This window comes from Pelmatolapia mariae, linkage group LG10_11, assembly GCF_036321145.2.
Source record: "Pelmatolapia mariae isolate MD_Pm_ZW linkage group LG10_11, Pm_UMD_F_2, whole genome shotgun sequence".
Classification (NCBI taxonomy): Eukaryota; Metazoa; Chordata; class Actinopteri; order Cichliformes; family Cichlidae; genus Pelmatolapia; species Pelmatolapia mariae.
The window spans coordinates 66,163,569-66,187,156 of record NC_086236.1 but is presented as its reverse complement, the minus strand read 5'-3'; the positions used below and the strand labels follow the sequence as shown (position 1 = coordinate 66,187,156).

Sequence of the window (23,588 nt, the reverse complement as noted above, 5' to 3'; positions counted from 1 at the left end):
AGTCAGTCAGACAACTACAGCTCATTCAGAACTCTGCTGCTCGAGTCCTCACTAAGACCAAAAAAGTGGACCACATCAGTCTAGCTCTGAGGTCTTTACACTGGCTGCCTGTCTGTCAGAGGATAGACTTTAAAGTTCTGATGCTGGTCTATAAAGCTCTGAATGGTTTAGGACCAAAATACATCAGTGACCTCCTGACCCAGTATGAACCTTCCAGATCCCTCAGGTCATCTGGATCCGGTTTTTTATCAGTTCCCAGAGTCAGAACCAAACACGGAGAAGCTGCATTCAGCTTTTATGCTCCATATATCCCAGAAAGCCTCAGATCAGCTGAAACACTCAGTTTATTTAAATCTAGGTTGAAGACTCACCTATTCTGAGCTGCATTTGAATAAAACACCAAATCCACACTTTTAAGCTTAAATTTCAAAACTTAAATTTTAACTACTGATTGCATGTCATCATAATTCTAAATTATTAACTAATACAAATTACAACCAACCAACTATCTGATCATGTTTGGCTGGCTGATTTTGGATTTTTAGTTGACATAACGCGCTGAATACGCTGAACACGAGCCTTCAGGGGCTAAATGCTGTGGTAAGCCAACTGTATTCACACATCAAACCTTTTGGGACTAAACTGCTACTTTTTCAAAGACACCTGTCACAAACGCAGCCCAATACCACACATTTCCCTTCGCTGCAGGAAATAATGACCAGTTTTCCACAGACCAATATCAGTGCGCTAATGAGGGGGGATGTAGCAGACATCTCTTGTCTGGCTGAGGAGTTTCAACACCGCTTTCGGGATTTTGCAGCTGTTAGGAGATCATGTTTTTTTCCTCTCCTTTGTTCGTGGACCCTGATGACACCGAGTATCGCAGTGGGAATACAATAGTAATATTGTATTACTGTGTTTGCTCGTTACGTGGTTAAAAGATTTCAAACTGATAACCAGAAGGTAAATAACCCTCATTTCAACAATGCTTTTCCTTTTTTTCTATTGCAGCCTGGAACCAAGGCAGGCTATTTGCTCAAATGGATTCCAGGAAAAAAATTACCTGATCCAAATAAAGCACCAAATGAAGAAGTCTTGAAAAAATTAGAAGAACTTAGCAAACATTCAGAAGTTGAGGATCAGTGTAATAATGCTGTAATGCTTAAGAGTGTTTTAAGGACTCCCACACTTTTAACCTCTCTTACTTTTCTGTGTTCATTCTTTTACATGACATGAAGTCTTCATTGGAAATAAAACAATGAGCAAGATTCTGTTTTGATTGTGTCAAATTGAAGTGCTTCCATGCAGTTCTTATTTGTCTCATAAATGTGGACCCAGCACAGACTGTTACTTACTATGCGGTCCTTTGCCCTTTCCCCCAATGCCATATAGTTATATAGCAGCCTCAGCACTGCATTTATGTAGTGCTAAGGCTGCTGCTTAGCGCTCTACGTGACTATTTAAGACACCTGCTGTAATTATCAGGTTGTTAGTCACAGCACCACAACACATGACAATGATGTCCACTTGAAACCATATCTTGCACAGATTAAATAACCTATGAACCTGTACTCTGGGACTACTTTGTGGTTTTGTGCATGGGTTTAAGCAGACCTGTTGCAATCATTTGTTTTTCTAGATGCATATTTACAGTCACTAAAACTAGTTTACATATAAATGTTAAATGTTCAAATGAAATAAATCCCAATAAAATAACTCACAAGCTAATAATATAACAAACAGTGTAATTAACCTGACGCTTCACTGAATTAATAAGCACCTTTTTGTCCTTTAATTGCATGTCTTGCATGCATTTAAAGGACAAAAAAGATATATTTAAAAGGACAAAAACTTAAACCAAAGATAACAGAAGTAAATAGAAGCAAAGTATAAGTAAATTCATATATTTCTTTATTAATTCCATTAATGTTCACAAGCCACTGACCAGCCTGCAGGTTTACATGGTAACTCTAGTGGTAAGAGCCCATGCAGATGTAAGAGTGACACTAATAAGCTCCAGTATACAGGCACTCAAATGACACTAGCACACACCGAGGTTACTTGTTCTTAAGTTTAACACTATGCATTACTTTACAAAAGGTTTTTGGTAAAATGGAATGTTTCAGTGACATTTTGTACAATAATGTGTGTAAAAATACATATGAAGTAAATGCCATTAATATAAGATTTTAAAAGGTGGTGGGTGTCCCTCTGTTTTGTGCTGTCCTCTTCAAATGCTCATGGTGACCTGGATAAACTAAGGAGACAAAGATAATATGCCAAGTGTTACTCTACAACTCTTACACAGTTATCCAGCAATTCTTTTCTTTACTACATCACATCATTATTAGGATGTGTAATAACTTTAATAATGTATCTAATTGTTTCAGTTTTCCAGGCAACTGTTTCTGTTTGGTTAAGGCGTGTTTGCAGCTTCCTGCTGCCACTGTAAGACACAAGAAATCAATCAATTCATATTTGGTGTTAGTATCTTGCCCAAGGATACTTGGCATGCAGACTAGGAGAAGCCAGGAATCAAACCACCAACCCTCCGATCAGTAGATGACCTGCTCTACCACCTGAGCTACAGCTACCCCGTAGTCTTTAGGAGATTTTTTTTTCTGTCTCAAATAAAACACTGTTGCTTAAATGTTTTCTATATAACCTTAAAATGTGCCAAGATATCTATGTATTTCTAAAACATACTAAATATAAAGACAATCAGCATCACAAATCTGTAGAAAGGATGCCAAGACATCTCAGAAACAGGTACTGACATCCTGTTTTGGAACCATAATATGCAGAACAGTTCTGAGGGATTGACACATGGTACTGAGGTACCACGTCCAGCCCAGCCCCTCGTACCAAACTAGGAGCTAAACCCATCTATAGTGAAGAAGTAGCTGATATGTTGCTAAAACAACACAGCAAGAAGTTATTAATAATTTCCATTCAAGAAGGAAAGCCTGAGTGTATAACAAGTGTCAACAACAGTACAGTCAGGATTGTGGCAAGAGGGAATTCACATGGAATACTATTTCCAAGCACAGGATGGCAGTGTTCATTTCCAACATACTTTAGCCTCACTTGTTCAACTTTAATGCGACTTCCAACTCGAGTGTTTCGGCTGGCAAACTAAAGTTCTGTGATGTCATCAAAACACAGTTTTACATTGTTTGAAAAAAAATAGTTATCAGATGTTTGTAATTATTTCAAGTGTTTTTAAGTAATCTGTCTGCATAAAAGCTGTATTATGGTAAAAAAGCATATTTAGGTTTAATGAACATATTTACTATATAATGAACATCTATTTCCTTAAACACTGACCAAGGCCTTTATCTGAAATTAGTCTCGAGTCTCGAAGGTCTTCATTTCTAATTCTCTTTGTATAATTGGGTATAACAGTTCATGAGTCTTGTTTCCAACACAGGAGCTCTGTTTATGTAAGAAGGCTTGTTTGTTGTCTGCCTTTCAAACTAACAGCATCACACTGTTAATACAAACTCTACACAAATTTCAAATTAAATACCTTCCAGCATTTGGTGACAAAATTATAAACTCTGTGTTTATTTTGACACAAGAAAACACGGCATTAAAACGAACTCTTCAGACAAAGAAGAAACACCTCAGCTGTAAAAACTTACATCGTCATACTGAAATGAGGCGTTGCCAGTTTGGGTTGTGTCCCTCCTTCGAAATTGATCTGAAAAACAAAGACACATTAATAAAAAAGCCACATGAGTTTTATTATACAATTTATTTCTTTTGCTTTTCTGTCATTGTGGGTATTCTTTTCTTTTATTGTTTTGCCAAAGCTGTATGACCATCTATAAAAACCTCATGAAAGAACATAATTTTATGTTGTCTTCTTAATCCTGTTTACAACTTAAAAACACGTAAAAAAAAAAAATCAGGCAATATTCAAGGAGCCTAAGAAAGGTCCTCTGTCAAGAATATTTACTGCTAGTTTGTCCAGTTTAATGCATTTCTTGACCGACTCACCGGTGAGGGCGCGGAGCCTCACAGCGCAGCTCACAAACTCATCAAAGGGGATTCTGCCGTTCAGACTGTAGCGCTTCATGATGCAGTTCATAGCCTGAGGGCTCAGATTGTAACCTGAATGAACACACATACATTATCTAATGGTCATAGCACTTAGCTAACATCTACTTTATTGCCACTCTAAAACCCATGGCAGTCTGTGCATGTATAGTCTATATACACAGAAATATGCAGGACAAAGTTCAAAGTCCTTTTCCTTTAGAGACCTTCTGGACAGTCTGCACTGTCCAGAGAAGGGTCAGTATGAACTTTTGTAGAATTTTTTCACTAAAATATTTTAACTTTAGATAACATCCATTGTGTTTGATGTATAAGGTTTAGAAAAACTTTGAGATGTATTTTTACATGGAACAAGGATGCTGGATTCTATCCCTCATCACAGCTAAACTGACTTGTACATATACAGCACCTCTTTGGGATTGGTAAGAAAAGTGGGAATAACTCAAGCAAGCAAAACATGTTGCAGTGCTCCAGTGGACACCTGACTGTAGTCATAACTTCATTTTAATTTGCTCTTACCCATGGAGTTGATGGCCTGCTGCAACTCATGGCCCTCTATTGTCCCACTCTGGTCCCGGTCAAAGGATGCGAAGGTCCCCCTCCACCCATTCAGAGCCTGCCACAGGTCCTTGAACTCATTAAAGCCCATAGTGCAGGACAGGTCCCTCTGAGATAGCAGAGTCAGTCAAGGACCCTTAATACATCACCCAAGTTATGGTTTCCTTTTATAACGCACTGTGTCATGTAGTGTTTTTCCATTAGCAACTGTCATCATATCAGTTAATCCACTAAACATGTCTTTTGGATGATTAGATGAAGGATACGTCCAACATATTGATCATCAGTCTGCATGTCTCAAGGCTAAAGGCTGTGGAAAGAAACAAAGATCATAAAGATACAACTGACAACTATGTTTAGATTCATCTGGGCAAATATACAAATAGCATTTGTAATTACCCAGCACCTAAAGAGGTGCTGGGTAATAAGGAGATCACCTTTATTAACAGGTATGACAGACCGATACAAACACTGATTTTAATCTGTATACAAGGTAGTTTAAAGATTGAACAATAGCAAACACTAACTGCTCCTCATATGTAACCACAGTTGTGAAGTCACGCAGAAAGAAATGTGAACAAAAGTTGACTAACTACAACAAACCACATTCTCTTACCCCAACACCTACCTCCCCATATTTCCTGTGTGCATCAACGGTCACATACAAAAAGACTTCAAAAACAGAACTATTATGGGCTGTTCTGTGTTTTTAAGCTATCTCACTGAATTCATTAACAGTGCAAAACAGTTCTCAAGGTCTCGAGGCACTGAATACAATACCAGTGACGGTGGTTAGCACTTAAACTGCTGCTTGCCAACAAGAGAGTTGCTAAATGATTTTTAGAGCAAAGGTTTTTATAACTGTGACCAAAAGTCACACCGCAGTACTATTTAACAAGACGCACAGATATAATTTAGATATAAAATGAAATGACCAAATTCAGTATTGTGTTTGAGGTGCTTTTTAAATTCTAAACAGTCTTTTGCTCTTACGTTGGTATGAGCCAGAGATGCCAGATTGCGTGAGGCAGCGCTGCAGCTCGTCTGCTGAGATCTGTCCATTCTGTCGGGGTTTTATGAAAACACGACAAAGTGGGATACACAACATGGTTAAGTAACTAACAGCTACTTTACAAAGGTTTAAAGAAGCATGAATGGTCACTACATCAACAGTTCATCACGTCCGAAATTAGCGAAGTGATTTGAGACTGACTTTTGTGCAAGTCTCTTACCTGACCCGCAACAGCTGAAAAATAACCATAGAGAGGATCTTGTTGCTGAAAGTTAGAAAGAAAGTCAGCGAGATTTAGCTGATTCTTCATATTATTCTGTATTTGTAGATACACTTGAGTTCCATAGAACTCTATGTCCTGCTATGAAAATAACAAACTAGACTTTATACAAATTTTACTATTTAAAAAAAGTCTCAATATAAATAAACATATTATTTTATGGAGGTGATTTCTTCAATGCTTTTAAATGAAAACCTTTAAATGAAAATAGATGATTTAGATATTTCACAAAAACAACAGGATCCTGAAGGATATCAATATAATATACTCAGTGTTGGGGAGTAACGGAATACATGTACCGCCGTTACGTATTTAAAATACAAAATATGAGTAACTGTATTCCGTTACAGTTACCGTTTAAAAAGGTGGTATTCAGAATACAGTTACTTTGGTGAAATAAATGGATTACACGGCGGTACTTTCCTGTTTCATATTGTCGCGGGTCAGGACTGTTTGGGTTTGTTTGACAGCTACGCTCTGTTGTTCCAGGCGGCAGCGTTACGGTTGCCATGGTTACAGGGTGACGCGCTATCTCGCTGCGTGTTTCCTGGGCTTTTTTGTTGTTGTTGTTGTTGTTGTGCTAAGCTAAAAGGCAGAATGCTACAGGCATGGCCCTAAAGAATGTAGCCTCATGGGCAGTGTAGTCCGTGCTGCAGCGAGAATGGACTACCATACACGTTATGTGTCTGTGAGCGAGGGAGGGAGAGAAAGGAAAAGTCCGAGCTGTCACGGAGCAAAAACGGGAGCTGGAAGCATGTAAATATAATAATAACCACTGCAGCCAAGAAGAGTGCCTGACGAGCCCAGCTGTAAGTAAGCTATTAAGACTCGACTGTACACTGTGTTCGTGTTTTCCTCCGGAAAAAATAAGTTCCGTTGGAGCAGCCTTTCAACGCCTCTCTCTGTCTCTGGCAAGCAAAGTTGACCCAGACAACAAAGTAAAGCTATTTTTCGGCTACCAGCCCGACACGGAACCCACCGTATTAGCCAGAGGTCCCTTTACTACGGGTCGGAGCCGCGGACCTTCAGTAACAGTAATAAATCACAGCAATAGTACATTCACGTAGTTGTAAACAGCATGATAATATATTAAGTAATCCAAAGTATTCAGAATACGTTACTCTCATTGAGTAACGTAACGGAATACGTTACAGAATACATTTTGGGGCATGTATTCAGTATTCTGTAATGGAATACATTTTAAAAGTAACCTTCCCAACACTGAATATACTAATACTACACAGCAAAATCTCCAGTGTTAATTCAACTCCTATAGTGTTAAAGTTAACACTTTTCCAGTGTTTATATAATTCTCACTGGTTTAGAGTTAAAGTAACACTTTGCAAAGTGTTATTATTTTAACTCCATTGTAGTGTTAAAAATATAACACCCATAGTGTTAAAATTTCACTCTGTATGGTGTGAAGTGTCTTCACTCAGAGTGTAACTACCTAACATTTATAGTGTTGTTTTAGGACACTGATAAGTGTTCACTTTTACACTGGCTTGGGTTAACTCTTTTCACTGAGGGTGTTACTACACAACAACTATGGTGTTATTTATGACACTTTTAAGTGTTTATTTTCACACTGGATTGTGTTGACTGTTTTCACTTAGAGTGTTATTCTGTAACTTTTACAGTGTTATTTTGGCACTTTAAAGTGACATATATGAGCTTTTAAATACTAGTCTGTATTAATTGTCTGAATACAAAAATGCATTAAAGCGCAATTACTGTATGACTACTGTGTTACATTCAGTGAAAATCCTTGTTAAGTCCCTTTACAGGATAAAAGGAGAAAACATAAAATTGGTCACATAAGCATTTTAATAAATATTAAATTCCAAGCACCATACAGCATACGTTCACAACAAAAATAATGGCACAATGTACAGACCATCATCATCACCATAAGCACTTTGCAAATCAAAGGGCTTGTATATTTCAATACAGTCTGCTTTAACAACATCTTTTTCATCCGTTTCAAACACTTTATAAGCATGGCAATGTTCACTGAAATTTTCAACCACAAGCTTCTGAACTATGAAGTAGGTGTGACTATTGACCAAAACTATTGTTTTTATTCTGCAAAACACCGGCATCTCATGTTCAGAACCACAACAAATGACCAATCCTGTTCTGTACTCAGTCCCATTAATGTTAACCCAATTAGCAGAGAAAGCCTCTTCTGCAACAGCAGGCAAGCCTAGGGAGATCATTTCACTATTTTCCTCACTATCAACATCAAATGATTTCAAGGGCCCATACTCAACATGGCTTAAAGGACATGTCTCCCACTTGTATGCTATGGATGTTTGATGTTTTTTGGCAAGTGACACTGTGATGTTCTTAAAGTTCTTAAGGGTGTCTTTGAACACCCTATGTTTAGCCTCACCTCTCATGCTCCATACATGCAATAATGGCCCAATTTTTCTGATGCAAGTTGGGTAGTGCAACATAAAGTGGTGTTTGGGAATCATGTTCCTACCTGGATACAACAATTTGAACAAGTCATGATGTTCCATTGTTAAATGTTTTAGAAGCACAGTCATGCCATGTGTAACAGATGGAGAGAATATGATGTTAATTATTTGCAACAATAGCAATAGCATAGTCCAGTTCTGATTTCCTTCTGGCACAATATCACCAAAAATTAAAGGAATGTTTCTTATCAGACAAAGAGTCTGAATGGAGTTAAGACCTATACTATTACCACTACTGTCTAAGTTCACCCTTGTTGGACGATTTTTGCTCTCCAAGTAGCCATAGTCAAAAGCATAGATCCGTGACAAAAGAGCATGTTTCGGCAGAAAATTGTCTGACAGATATTCCAACAGTAACTTTATCTCATATTGTGCTACCCCTTCGAGAATATCATGCATAATGTCCAAGGAAAAGTTCTGGCAAACATGAAAGAATTGAAGAGTGTTCAGTGTAGAATTCTTTCTTAAGCCAAACACATGTAGCTTTTGAGGATCAGATTGCAACTCACTGCAGTGCATTTCAAAAAGTTCTTTCCCTCGTAAGATGATCTTTGGATCATCCTCAGTATACACACTCTGTGCATCCTGTTTTGCAATTAAACACAAACGACAAAAGTAACGTCCACTGAAAGACTCAACAAAACCCAAAATTGAGTGCATCCCCAAGTTGTCCCCAGTTATCTGACATATAGTGCCATGGACCTTTTCAGATGAGAAGGGTAAATCAATGCCATGGCTCTCCAAAAACTTTATGTCATCAATCAGAGGCTGTAAAATAGGATCAAAGCCGTATTTTTTCACATCTTCTGCATGAAACAATGCAACCAAATGAATGTTCATCAATGCAGAATTTAACTTTGGAGGCAGATTTCTGAGGACAAAATAGATTGCACCAACTTTGTGAACACCACGTTTGGAACCAAGTGGATTAGCAGTCTCAAAGTCATCATAATAAAGCTGAATTTGCAAAGAAGTCTGTGGTTTTGAAAACAATGGATGAGACTTATAGTAACTCCCATCACAAAAGTCTTCATATCTGTCTTCTTTTGATACACATAGTTTAGCAAGCAGCTCGCAAATATAAGAATTGCGACATATAAATTTGATTGTTTCCAAAATTGGAATGTACACAAAAGTGTCTTTTACTGGTACCTGGTCATAAGTGCCTGATTTTTTATTTAACCTTGTATCATAGCGTATTCCTAAAGTCTTTTCCACTGGATCCACAATTCCCCATTTTTCACGGAAATATGACTTTCTTTTAGCTTCAGTGTCGAACTTCTCAACTGGATTGTCAAAAGTCTCAAGACATTTTTCCACTGGAGATCTAACAGGATTTTCTGTTGGCACAACGTTCAGTACTTTATGTTTAAACTCACAGTGCAGTCCATCAGCAAAATCTTCCAAATCACAAACAAGTGATGACACAAAACTATTTGCCAAACCACTACCATTGAGTTTACCAATAATTTTAGTGCAAATTGCTTCAGAATTTTTTTTAATTCTTTGACCTGACCCATTGTTTTCAGAACACCCAACCTCTAGGCTCTGAGTAACACTTGTTCCTGCAACTGCTATGTCTGTATCTTGTAATCTGTCAAAATCAGCTTGAAATGACTCTGAGGGTTCTGCATCACCACTTTGACAACAATCTTCATCATGAACACTATTTAAATGTTTTTTTAAACCAGAATATGTAGTGAACTGACGGCTGCAACCATCTTGTGAACAAGCCAACTTAAATTTGGTGCTTGGATAAAAACTGTGACCTAGTCGCAAATGACTTATCAAAGCCTGACTGGTGCTATGCAGAGTTTGACAGATAAAACATTTAAACATGGTTCTCATTCAACATTTTGGCACGCAACTCACGAACACGTGGTGACTCATCTGTTGAGGTGGCATCAATGTTGAATATGGTGGTCTGCACAAAACTGTAGAGATGAACCAGTGACTCGTCGTAAGATAAGTTGAACACGTAGTGGGATTTGAAAAGTTCATCAAAAGCACTGAGTGAGCTGGTGGCTTGGCAGGGGATGAGCTGTTTGTCCACTGCGATGTAGAAGGTGTCAATGCTGTTCTGGGTTCGACCAACAGCGAGGATGTATGGTTGTTTACCATCTCTTGCTTGCAAGTGTTCATCAATGCTGCAGCATGACTAAAAACAAATGAGATATTGACATATAGGCCTAGCTTATACTTGCTGAGTATGAACCATTCATTCAGTTTGACATTATGTGCCCTGCTAACTTATTACAAAATACTAAGACACATACTTCATGGAGAGGAAAACTAAAAAGTGCAAAAACTGAAAAAGTGTTTTGTAGGATTTTAAAAAGTGAGACAACATATTTACCTTGTGAAAGTGCACCATTTTGTGTGCTGCATCAGTTGGACTTATTTTGGTTCTCCTCTTTCGTCCAGCTGTGGGTGGCAAAAGTTGAAGGAGTAGCAGCAGAGAGGCCATGTCACTGTCCCAGTCTGTGTATGGTTGAATTTATAAAACAATTTCAAAATGACAGGTAAAAATAAATATTATTAAAATCAAACAAGCATGGTGCGACGCCTACCATTTGCATCACTCTCTGTTGGTTTCTCAGCAGCTTTTATCAAACGACACAGGTCAGTTGACTGAGTCAGCTGTTTGGCTTCTTTAATAACCTTTGGCTTGAATGACATGTCCCACTTCTCAAGCAACTTGGTGGCTGTTTCAGCACCAAACAGCAGCAGGAAGTCTTGATTGACCTGTTCATCATACACACAGGACATAAAGACAGTGCTCAACATTGTTTACATTGCAATGTGATTTTGAACAATATGGGATATAGCCTGACTGGGATGACCAATGATCACATCTTTTACTGTTGCCATCCACATCAGCAAAAAAAAAAAAAAAAGGATTAAGAGTTGAAAATATCAAGTGATTTGACTTACTAGTCCTTTGACATCCAAAAAGCGTGGAAATGTTTTGAAGACATCTGCAGTTCTTTGTGGATCATGCACCAGATCCTGGCGATGTTGGAACGTCATTTTCATCTTCTGAAATACACTTGCTTCATCAGGAGAGTGAACAAGAAATGAGATGGCCTCCTTGCAGGCATCTCCATCAAGTTGCTGAGGCAATGTGGTTGCTAATCTTCTGCGCTTAGGCCCTTGTTCTTGATGCACTGGGACTTCCTTCACTGGCCGTTTGGTTGTAGACCTGGACATGGTTTTGAGGCGCCACGCTATATATCCAGTGCCTTTCACTCCGTCGTAGAAATGCTCCTGTCACATTTAAACATAGATGAAAAATAAACATCAAATGCAATCTTACAGACTTTGCAGATTCAGCAAAAAGAAACCCAAGGACTATTATCATGTAACAGGTGCAATACATGTTAAACAACATCCACAATTTCAATACAGTTTTATGACAATAGTTATTAAGAAAGAGGAATTAAGATTTTTCTTTTAAATCATTTAGCTGATGTAATTATTCCATGATGAAAACTAAATAATGTGCTGTTTTACAATCACTGCATGACTTACATAGCCGTTTGGAGAAAATGGATCCTTCAATGAGGGAAAGAGTGTAATTATTCCAAGGGCATATTTCTCCTTTTGCTTACGGGAGGGAATTCTGCTATAGAGGAAATACAATTGACAATGTTAAATCAGAAGTATGTGTCTTTACTGCAGTATACATTACAAGAATATTCCATATGGCCCATCTTTACTTTTTTATTAGGTACTATTACTCTTACCCATGTCGCTCAGTCATATCACTTGCCAATATGTTAACAAGCTGCCGCCGGGTGCGGTGGCTCAGTGAATTTTCGGCATTGTATTCTTCAAGAATTTCCTCTCCACCAGGTTTCCTAGTCAAGGCATTTTTAACCATCTGCTCATATAAAAGGGAAAATAATAACAATAAAAACTTGTTTGTCAGTAAAGGTGAAAGTTTAGAGGAATGTCAACAAACCTGTGAAAGACATATCTAGCAAGAAGCACTAACTTCTACTAACATTTTTTCATACAGGGCAAGTTGGGAACCACCATGTTTTGAATTTCAATTTGTATAACAATCTACAGTATAAATGGTGTCAACTCAAAAATACAAAAGACATTTTCTGTTCTCAATTACCTCTTTTGCAGCCTCTGACACAGAAACATTTGGTGCAGAACTGTCTTTGCTGGATCTACTGCGGCCTGCAGGAATGCCCTTTTCCCTGAGGTCACTGTCACTTGATGAAAGTGATATAGTGTCCGTGAGGGAAGATAATGTATCCGAGGAGGATGGTGTGGAATGAGCTAAAGGACAAAAATCTTTGGGAGAGATGATTTGGTTAACTTTCTTTAGGCTACTCCACAATGCCATTAATAACACAATTTCAATGTTCATGTTCAGACAACATTCTATACAAATATGACCCAGCCCTGTCCACTGTCATGTATATTGCATGAAGACAGGTCAATGTCATCTGCATCAAGAGCAAAAGAACTTGGCTCTACATTGAGTGGGCTATACTCTGAAAATTTAAGTTATGATAACATTTACCTTCATCTGAAATCTTTTCACGTATTGTCAGGCATAGGTCTGGTTGGGCCTCCAGTAACTCCAGAAAAATGTCTTCTTCGACAGCTGTGTCAGTTTCATCGAAAATATCAAGGTCAGCAGCATCCGGAAGTCCAAACTTGGTTTTGGCTTTACAAAAAGATAAGCATAATGTCACCTAAAACGCCTGAAAAACTTTTTTAAAAACTAATTTTGACTTTTTTATTTAGCTAATATTTATTAACAGCTGTTTTACCTGTCTTTAAAATGGTTAAATTAGACAAGTCTGCAGCAACAATACAGGCCTAGGCCTACTGCTCTGTACTGTTTTTAATGTCACACATTAAAATAAAATGTGTTAACATTTAATTCGTTTTTTAAATAGATGAGATGCAAACATGATGAACTGATACATGTGCAACAAATTTTGTTCTGCCAGGTTATCTTACCTTCACTGATGAATTCTAGATAAGTGAATCCTGCGTGCAATTTAATGTACTTCTTTACATTGAGGTATTTCACTTTCAGCAACATGTCTTACAACAGCACCTGGTGGAGAGAAGGGGGCACAGAATATTTTTTACCATATATTTAAACCATAGCTTAAGTGGCAACAAATCCGGACAACTTTAAGAAAATATTAGGCTATACATTGTGTGATGATCTGTGAAGGGGTGACAGACCACTTCAACCTCAGGAACATAATTTGGCTTCCCCCTGCGCACTAAAATAGCCGAACTTGGGTACACAGAAATAGCATCCAATGAATTATCCACCCATCCACATGTTTATAAGACGACAACGGCGATCTTCTCGTCTGCACGCAGGCTAGATACTTAGTTCTGCTATGTTGCGAGTAAATCGCTGTAGCCTACTTGAGGAAAAGCATCTCTGTTTAAACCATGTCAGGATGATAATCCACATAAAATTTCCTGTTGAACGCACACCTGCCTTCATCACGCTTTCACTTATGACAACAAATATCCCTTATACTGTAAATTAATGAGTGCAAGTCTTACATTTATATCGGGAGTTTCTGACACATGCACAGCCGTCTGGCTAGTTGCTACTTTGTGGTGGTTGTTTTGTGACAGGACATGCTAGGATTATCAGTGGAGGCGACGTCAACGACCCTCAGTCGTTATACCGCTTTGTCTTAAACACTGGATGGTAGCCTATTTCACTAAAACTGTAGAAAAGGGGAAAATGTTCCCTTAGATTAGGCCTACTACAACATGTATGATATATCCTAACCGTTAGCAAGCAATCCATGCACAAACGCAGCGCGCCTTGCTTGGTCACTAACATCTAACAGAATTCCATAACCCCCTGCCACTTCAAAGATTTGTAGGCTAGGCTACTGCTAAACTCGCTGGTAGCACGTGTAATTAGCCTATCTTGACGCTTTCCAAAACTTGACTTGAACGTCTCCATGTGATTGTTTAGTTCACTTTTAAATAGGATATTTCTGAGGCGAATGTTCGCTTCCCTTAAAAGCAGTGGGCTAAACGCATTTGTCTTAGCTGCCAGCTAGGCTACCACAAATTCAAATTTTAACATTACATTTAACATATCCAGAGGATAGCTAACTCCTCCCTCGTTTCATTTAATAAGCATTGAACACTGGAAAGCATTTCTCTTATGACATTAGAACTAACTAGAATTGAGAATTATATTAAGCACGCATTTATTTTCGCTGCAATATTAACTTGTTATAGAGGATAGTTTAGCTACCTAAGCTAACGAATCCCATCTCTTACCGCAGATGAATACACTCCACATTAGGAAAATATTGCATGCTTCTGATAAATAATGTTATAGGCTAGTTAGTTACAATATTTAATAATGATAAAATAACATAGGTCTTGTTGTATAGTTCTTACCTGAACAACCTCCTCGATCTTGACAGCAAACTTCTGGCGGACTCCTCATGCCCATGAGCGCGAAAAACCCGGATGTGGAAATCAACTCCAAATGAGTGTTATAGTATTGACTCTTTGAAATAACTCCGGCTACAGAGCTTTTTCAGCACCGTTAGTGTTACTGTAACTCTCAAACCAACACTTTTCAACTCGAAATTTTTAACACCAGTAATTTTAACTCACATCAACACTTCGGATTTTGCTGTGTAGTATACTATACTAGTGTATAATAATACACATATAACAGACATTATCTGTGTGTTCATGGGCTTTTTTACTCACCAACTCCTCCTAAACACTTATTTATTTTAAGTTATTAGTTAAGGACCCAAATATGACACTTTTTAGCCTTTAGCATTAAGGTTATATATAAAGGGCTTTATCAATTAGTATGACATCATCATGTTGCCTAACAATGGACTAAAATGTTTTTAGCAAAGGAATTTTAGCATAAAGGCAGGTGTGGCTCAGGTGAAGTGGATGGTCTAGCGATCGGAAGTTTGTTGGATTGTTCCTGGCTCCTCTAGTCCATGTGTTGAAAAATCCTGGGGTAATACCCCGAAATGCCCTCAATCCATTGTAGTGTGACTGTGTTAGATAAAAGCGCATTATGAATGTGTGTCTGTTAACCAACAGTTCAATCATCTAATTACTTCAGCTGTAAAAGTGACACACCTAACAATAGTTAGGTTATGTAGGTTATGTAGGTTACAAACCTCCAGTTTCAGTCATTTTAAATCAGGATGCAAAATCAATCATGACTGAGTGAAAACACTTTCTATCAGATCTCCTGAGAGAAACTAAAATGTAACCACAGGATTTATAAACCAAAACCCATCTAGCTGATCATTTCACAATCCTGTTTGCCACTTAAAAGGTTTGAAATGATTCAGTGTATTTTCTAATTTCTGAGGCCTCATTGAAGAAGATGTGCCATCCTTCTCCAGCACCAATACTTCTGTCATTAATGGACACTGTAATCTAAATAACAGATATATAGATAAACAAAAGCTGCACAACACATGTGGATACAAGCATTACAAGAGACTGTCAAATGGTTTGAAGTCCAAATTTGTTATATAATTAGTATAATTATTAGTATAATTCTAACTGCTTTAGACTACACTGTGAACAAACTGCTATCTGCTGTGATGAGGTGTAGCAGCTTCAGATGTGCTATGGTTAGGATTTTAGAAACAATAATCAGGTTAGAAATATGATCCACTATGAGCTTATTAAATCCTACTTGATGCTACTTAAAGTAAAATGTGATAATATAAGAATCATGGGTATTTGGGTGATTAACACTGTTGCCTCACAACAAGAAGATCCTGAGTTTGACTCTACCACCTGGTGAGGGGCTTTCTGTGTGGGGTTTGCATGTGCTCTCCGTGTTTGCATGGTTTCTTTTCGACTTCCTCCCCACAACCCAGAGACATCCAGTTAGTGGGGTTACGTCAAATGGTTAATATAAATTGCTAATACGTGTGAATGTGAGTGCGAACGGTTGTCTGTCTCTCTGTTAGTCCTGCGTCAGGCTGCCGACCTGTCTGGGTAGGACCCCGCCTCTCGACTTTGGTACCTGGGATAGGCTCCAGACCCCCGCGACCCTCATAAGGATAAGGGGAAGCGAACAGATGGCTGTGCATTTGCAACACAAATGCCTACATCATCTTATACTCTAAGTACCTTTTAAGTAAAAACAACACTTTTGCTCGACTGCGGAATGCATCCTTTATACAGTCATTAGTTAGTACAAATCTAAAACACATAAATACTGCTCGAGTTTCATTTTAAAGCCGAAAAATTCTTTAAGATACTTTGAAATCAAATATTTCAGCTCCAGGCTCGTGAGATGCTGCGCAGATGAACTGTGTGGCATCCTAGGATATCTGTTCAACCTGAGCCTGTCACTGGGCAAAGTACCACAGCTGTGGAAGACATCCTGTGTGGTACCGGTACCAAAGACCTCCCATTCCAAGGACTTCAGCAGCTACAGGCCGGTAGCCCTGACATCACATCTGATGAAGACCCTCGAGAGGTTGGTTCTAAACCATCTGCGCCCCCTGGTGAGGTCTTCATTGGATCCGCTACAGTTTGCTTACCAGCCTGGCATTGGGGTGGAGGACGCCATCATCTACCTCCTGCACCGAGCTCTGACTCACCTGGAGAAGCCTGGAAGCACTGTGAGGATCATGTTCTTTGATTTCTCCAGTGCTTTCAACACCATCCAGCCACGACTTCTGAGAGACAAGCTGGAGCTATCGGGAGTGGACCACCACATGTCCCAGTGGATACTGGACTACCTCACAGAATGTCCACAGTATGTGAGGTCACAGGGCTGTGCCTCTGATACACTGGTCTGCAGTACGGGGGCCCCACAGCAGAACCACCTGCTGATCAACGCCGGGAAAACCAAGGAGTTGGTGGTGGACTTCCGGAGACACAGACCCACCACACTGACACCGGTAAACATCCAGGGAGTGGACATTGAGATAGTGGACTCTTATAGGTACCTGGGTGTTCACCTGAATAATAAACTGGACTGGAGCCACAACACTGATGCTCTTTACAGGAAGGGTCAGAGCAGACTCTACCTGCTGAGGCGGCTGAGGTCATTTGGAGTACAGGGAGCGCTTTTAAAGACCTTCTATGACTCTGTGGTGGCATCCGTCATTTTTACAGTGTTGTATGTTGGAGCAGCAGTTTATCGGCAGCTGAGAGGAAGAGGTTGGATAAACTCATCAGGAAGGCCAGCTCTGTTCTGGGATGCACCCTGGACCAAGTGCAGGTGGTGGGACTCTGGCCAAAATAACATCTCTGATGAACAGAGTCTAGCACCCCATGCATGTAAATGTTGCTGAACTGCAGAGCTCCTTCAGTGAGAGACTGCTGCATCCTAGATGCATGAAGGAGCGTTTCCGCAGGTCCTTCCTCCCTGCAGCTGTCAGACTGTACAATCAGAACTGCTCCCAACAAACATAGATGTTTACATCAGCGCTGTAACTGCAATAAGTTAATCAACCGATTCGGACTGCAACCTGGTTTGCCTCTTATCTGTAGTTATTTTTATTTAATTTAATAACTGTACAGTACTCTGTTTATAGTAACCATTGTCCTTAATGTAAATATGCAAGAAAAATTGTGTATGTTTCTGTTCTGTGTCCTGTGTACTGTTTTATTTGTATATGTGTCTTTCTGGCTGCTGTTACAACCAAATTTCCCCTTGTGGGACAATAAAAGGATTAATTTATTTCTATATTTAGACATGAAAGGACACTAGGGTGTACAGCAGGTAAAATAAGTATTGAACTCGTCACCAGTTTTCTAAGTAAATACATTTCCAAAAGTGCCATTGACATGAAGATTTGCCAAATGTCAGTAACAACCCATCTGGGCCACACTTATAAAGGACTACCATAGCTCTCCATAAATTAAACTATGTGTAATAATGACAAATGACACAGGGGAAAAGTACTGAACACATGAAGAAAAGGAGGTGCAAGCAAGCACGGCACCAGCTGAAATCTTTAAATTTATTTCAAGTATATGCGTACGTTTAAACAAAACAGCGTTCTGCAAAGTTCTGCAAAAAAGGGGAACTGAAATCGCGACTGTAACTGCCAGTTTCCATTATCTCGTTGGAAAGACAAGTTCTGCAAAGACTGAATATGCTGATAGTTAAAGGAAGTCACATTCTGCTTGAAAAAAAAGATACTGTATAACCAATCAAGTGTTTGCCTTATATGGGATTATTTTGAAGCTTCTGGAAACTTAGGTGCCCTACTTTGCTTACAATAAAAGAGTGAGGTGGACGCAGAGGAGTTAGAGTTGCTTGGACAGCTGAGTGGCAGCACTGCACTCCGCCACTGTGCTCCCCTTGCAAGTAAAACGTGCTACATCAAAACAGTTCTTTCTTCTTACAAAAATGAGGAATTTTATCCTGGTTGCTTTGACATTTCACCTTCTGGTGGTTACAGTAGTAGAGATTAACGGTGATGTAAGTAACTTCTTACTTTTTCTATTTCTGTTTTGTATAATCTGAATTATATGACACATTGAAACCATATTTATTTGTGTAAGACTGCCAGTGTACCTTAGAGCCACCTTAGAACACACATACATCAACACTACATATGAGCGGGTGGAGGGAGGTTTGGAGTCTTCTCACACCCCCGTTCTCTGCGGCCTGCTGGAGCGGGGGGGCTAGGAGGAGGAGTTGGCCGTCCGACTGGGGTCTGGAATGTGGGGCCTCCCTGCTGCTGCGGAGTCGGGGCGGTCTGCTTCTCTCCACCGCAGGGAAAAGGGTAACACCACCTGGGTCTGGGTGCAGTTTCCCCCTCTAGGGGCAAGGGTACCTAGACCCGGTTCTTAGAGTACGCTTGGGGAGTGTGATTGTGTGTACAGCGTCTCTTTATGTCTGTCTCCACGTTGGTTGAGTGTGGAGTAATTGCATATGAGAGCATGAGGGTGGGAATGGATGTCTGTATCTGTGTGTGCCTGTATGTCTGTGTCTATATGTCAGGTTGGGTATCAGACGCCACCTCTCTGGGGACATCTCAGGTCCTCCAAGGTATGGAGGCCTATCTCCCCCCACCACTCCCCCTGCTGGTGGCGGACGCCCTCAGACATCGGTGCGTTGGTGGTTCTGTGTGTCCGGGGGTGGGCGCCCAGGTACACACCGGCCTGGAGCCTGGGGCTCGCTCGGGCCACTTCGGAGGTGGGGTGGCCTCGGCCTCTCGGCCCGGGGCTCGGTCACTCAGGCATGGCTGGCTGCCGGCGGAGCTCACGGGCACGTCACTGCAACCCCCCCTGGCTTCTGCTCCGCGGCTGCTGAGTGACCCCTCATCTAGGACTCTCCTCAGCTCTTTCTGGGATAGTGGCGCGGCTGCCCCTCTGTTGGTCTTCCTTGGTCTCTTGTGTTCTGGGGGCCTCTGGATGTCTGGAGTTTTGATCTCCTCCACACCTGCTTCATGCCCTGGAGGACGGGGCAGTGGCTCCCCACACCCTCTAGCAGATCATTACATGAAGGAACCTTTTAAAAAATCAAGCGCGTCCATGCTCACAGGTGTACACACGGGTGATCACACACACAAACTACACCCTTTTTGGCTCCTACCTCAAAGCACACTGTGCGCTGTCGATCTTACGTGCTGCATAATAATGTTTAACATTTAGTATTTACTGCCATTTTCCCATATATCATTGTGATGTTGTTTATTCTGTTACTCTTGTTTTCTTCTGCTTGTTTTCTTTTTTCTTTCTCAACAGGTGATCCAGGTGATTGATATATGTATTTTTTGTCTGCTTATTTTGTTGGTTTTTGTTTTTTGCCCTTTTTCCCCGTCCCTCTTCCCAGCTGTTTTTCTTTCCCTCCTTCCTTCTCCCCTTTCTTTCCCCCGGTAAAGTCTGTCCCGCATACAACAAGTGAAAATAAAATAAACAATTAAAGGTGAATCAAATAGACCATTACGGCAAGGCTGGGATGGTCCATTTGGTAAAGTAAATCCGTTGGGCATCTTTCTTCGCCTTTAGACAATAATTCTAATGGCAAAAGAACCAAACGGGACAGGCAATAAAAAAAAAAAAAAAAAGACTGCCAGTGTAACATGTAAAACGCTTTTTTTTAAGACAGGCAGAAAATTTCTGATGGAATTAAAAAAGTAATACCTTTGCACGCTGCATCAGTAGAAAGTATTCACAGTTTTACTTTTATGAACTTCACTGTGTTTAGATTTTGTTAAAAATGTTTCCTTCAATGTGCATTCAGTGTCCTTTTAAGGATGTTGTAAATCCACAATTTTAAAAATTAAGAGTAGCTAGTAGTAGTTGAGGTGCATTGTGGCAGTAGGGACAATGGTGACATTTGACCTTGGATAAAAATGCAAATGTCTAAATACTTTTAGAAGTTACTGTTTACAGTTGAGAAGTCTTCATATTATGTTTGAGTACACTCAAACATAATATGACACTGGACACTTGCCATTTTATCAGCGATATTCCACAAAAGCTTTGTGGCACATCCTGACCTCTAAACTTTCAGTTTACTTTACTGGAATAACAACAAATAAATGTAAACCTAACCCATACTATTGATATTATATTTTACTGGATGTATAAAAAATTTATTATGATTTTGCATTTTAAAACATTCATTCAAAACTTTTATTATTTGTAGAGAAAATATTGCTGTTATTTGTTTTTATGCAGTCAGTATCTGGTGGTAAAACATTTTTTCTATTTTCAGTACACATTTGGAGACATAATTTCATTTCCAAGGAAATGTGCCAAAATCACCAAAGCTTACAAACACTTTGCTGTTTATGTGGGTACAAAGAATTTATTTGGCCAAGGAGAAGACAAGGACATATTTCACCGCATACGTATGTATTACTTAAACTGAAACTATATGAGAAGTACAGTAATCGGTTAATCCCTGAAACACATGCATGTTAAGATAATGTAAAAATTCTTTGTGAATGCACATCATTATAATTTTAAATAATGAACCAATAGGAGTTACCTACAGGTGAATCAGAATCATAGTAAGGGGGTCTTGTAGCTGATGCACATTTTCCTTATTTGTGTAGAAGTACAGAAATAGCAGTTACATTTATGATACAAATGGAAATATGAAAAAAGCAAATGAAACTAATGAGAAATGGTAACAGTCTTGCTGTCAAATTATTATAACGTATTTCTAACAGTTTTTTCTAATCATTACAGGTAAGCCCACTGATGGTAAATACTGTGTTTTCGGTTCTCTCAAAGATCAGGGAGCACATGCAAAAGAAAATTATCTGGATAATGAATTGACACCATCAAGTCGAGATGACATAATTAAACACATCAAAGTCATGGCCAATGAGACACACTGTGGAAAATATGATCTCCTGAACAACAACTGTGAACATCTTGCAACTTACGTGCGTTATGGAAAAGCATATGTAAAGCAGGTATGTGACAATAATATTGTATTACTGTGTTTGCTCGTTACATGGTTAAAAGATTTCAAACTGTCCACAGTTATTAACCAGAAGGTAAATAACCCTCCTTTTAACAATGCTTTTCCTCCTTTTCTATTGTTCACAGCCTGGAACCAAGGCAGGCTATTTTCTTTTTTTTTTTATTTTTATTTTTTTTATTTTTTTTTATAACCTGTCCCGTTTGGTTCTTTTGCCATCAGAATTATTGTCTAAAGGCGAAGAAAGATGCCCAACGGATTTACTTTACCAAATGGACCATCCCAGCCTTGCCGTAATGGTCCATTTGATTCAACTTTTTATTGTTTATTTTATTTTCACTTGCTGAATACGGGACAGACTTGACTGGAGGAGAGAATGTGGAGAAAGAAAGAGGGAAAGAAAAAAAACCTGAGAAGAGGGACGGAGAAAAAGGGCAAAAAACAAAAACCAACAGAATAAGCAGACAAAAAATACATATATCGATCACCTGGATCACCTGTTGAGAAAGAAAAAAGAAAGCAAGCAGAAGAAAACGAGAGTAATAAACAAGATCACAATGATATATGAGAATATGACAGTAAATACTAAATATTAAACATTATTGTGCAGCACGTGAGATCGACAGCGCACAGTGTGCTTTGAGGTAGGAGCCAAAAAGGGTGTAATTTGTGTGTGTGATCACCCGTGTGTACACCTGTGAGCATGAACGCGCTTGTTTTTAAAAGGTTCCTTCATGTAATGATCTGCTAGAAGGTGTGGGGGGCCACTGCCCCGACCTCCAGGGCATGAAGCAGGTATGGAGGAGATCAAGACTCCAGACATCCAGAGGCCCCCAGAACACAAGAGACCAAGGAAGACCAACAGAGGGGCAGCCGCGCCACTATCCCAGAAAGAGCTGAGGAGAGTCCCAGATGAGGGGTCACTCAGCAGCCGCGGAGCAGAAGCCAGGGGGGGTTGCAGTGACGTGCCCGTGAGCTCCGCCGGCAGCCAGCTGTGCCTGAGTGGCCGAGCCCCGGGCCGTGAGGCCGAGGGCACCCCATCCCCAAAGTGGCCCGAGCGAGCCCCAGGCTCCAGGCCCCAATAAGCAGCCGCCAAGGAGTGAGCCGGTGGGTACCTGGGCGCCCACCCCCGGAGACAGAGAACCACCAACGCACCGATGTCTGAGGGCGTCCGCCACCGGCAGGGGAAGTGGTGGGGGGAGATGGGCCTCCAAACCTTGGAGGGCCTGAGATGTCCTCAGAGAGGTGGCGTCTGATACCCAACCTGACATATAGACACAGACAAACAGGCACACACAGATACAAACATCTATTCCCACCCTCATGCTCTCATATACAATTGCTCAACACTCACCCAACGTGGAGACAGACATAGAGAGACGCTGTACACACAATCACACTCCCCAAGCGTACTCTAAGCCCCGAGTCTAGGTACCCTTGCCCCTGGAGGGGGAAACTGCACCCAGACTCAGGTGGTGTAACCCTTTTCCCTGCGGTGGGGAGAAGCAGACCGCCCCGACTCCGCAGCAGCAGGGAGGCCCCATACACCAGACCCCAGTCGGACGGCCAACTCCTCCTCCTAGCCCCCCTGCTCCAGCAGGCCGCAGAGAACGGGGGTGTAGGAAGACTCCAAACCTCCCTCCACCCGCTCATATGTACTGTTGATGTATGTGTGTTCTAAGGTGCATTTAGAACCCAGGAGGGCATGGAGCCACCTGCCAGAGCAGCAGGTAAGCATATAGCCCCTCCTGCTAGCCCTCAATGTCTACA

The 23,588-nt window shown here is 40.2% G+C and overlaps 2 protein-coding genes across 2 annotated transcripts in view; both read right to left on the bottom strand.

Annotated features, from left to right (window-relative positions):
- Nucleotides 1-1,889: 1,889 nt before the first annotated feature.
- The window catches only part of LOC134636142 (sorcin-like), a 58,518-nt gene continuing 36,819 nt past the window's right edge, over nt 1,890-23,588 (bottom strand). Inside the window, exons 3-9 of the mRNA XM_063485983.1 lie at nt 5,853-5,897; nt 5,614-5,683; nt 4,887-4,930; nt 4,582-4,729; nt 4,003-4,116; nt 3,645-3,703; nt 1,890-2,257 (exon numbers count right to left, since the gene is read on the bottom strand). Of these exons, the coding sequence (XP_063342053.1) occupies nt 2,231-2,257; nt 3,645-3,703; nt 4,003-4,116; nt 4,582-4,729; nt 4,887-4,930; nt 5,614-5,683; nt 5,853-5,897 (507 nt within the window). The 3' untranslated portion in view covers nt 1,890-2,230. The remainder of the gene's footprint in view (nt 2,258-3,644; nt 3,704-4,002; nt 4,117-4,581; nt 4,730-4,886; nt 4,931-5,613; nt 5,684-5,852; nt 5,898-23,588) is intronic.
- Nucleotides 10,227-14,870, bottom strand: LOC134637208 (uncharacterized). Its single transcript, XM_065471775.1, has 8 exons — nt 14,816-14,870; nt 12,936-13,082; nt 12,522-12,688; nt 12,142-12,278; nt 11,927-12,020; nt 10,978-11,140; nt 10,752-10,819; nt 10,227-10,553 (listed from the first exon to the last, which is right to left on the bottom strand). Exons 1-8 carry the CDS (start codon nt 14,868-14,870, stop codon nt 10,227-10,229), a joined length of 1,158 nt encoding a protein of 385 aa, XP_065327847.1.

Coding starts and splice junctions, on each gene's coding strand:
- LOC134637208 (XM_065471775.1), bottom strand. CDS start 14,870: ATGGGCATGAGGAGTCCGCCAGAAGTTTGCTGTCAAGATCGAGGAGGT. Junction 12,021..12,141: donor GATATGACTGAGCGACATGG/GTAAGAGTAATA, acceptor TTTCCTCTATAG/CAGAATTCCCTCCCGTAAGC. Junction 10,554..10,751: donor AAATGGTGCACTTTCACAAG/GTAAATATGTTG, acceptor ATTTGTTTTTAG/TCATGCTGCAGCATTGATGA.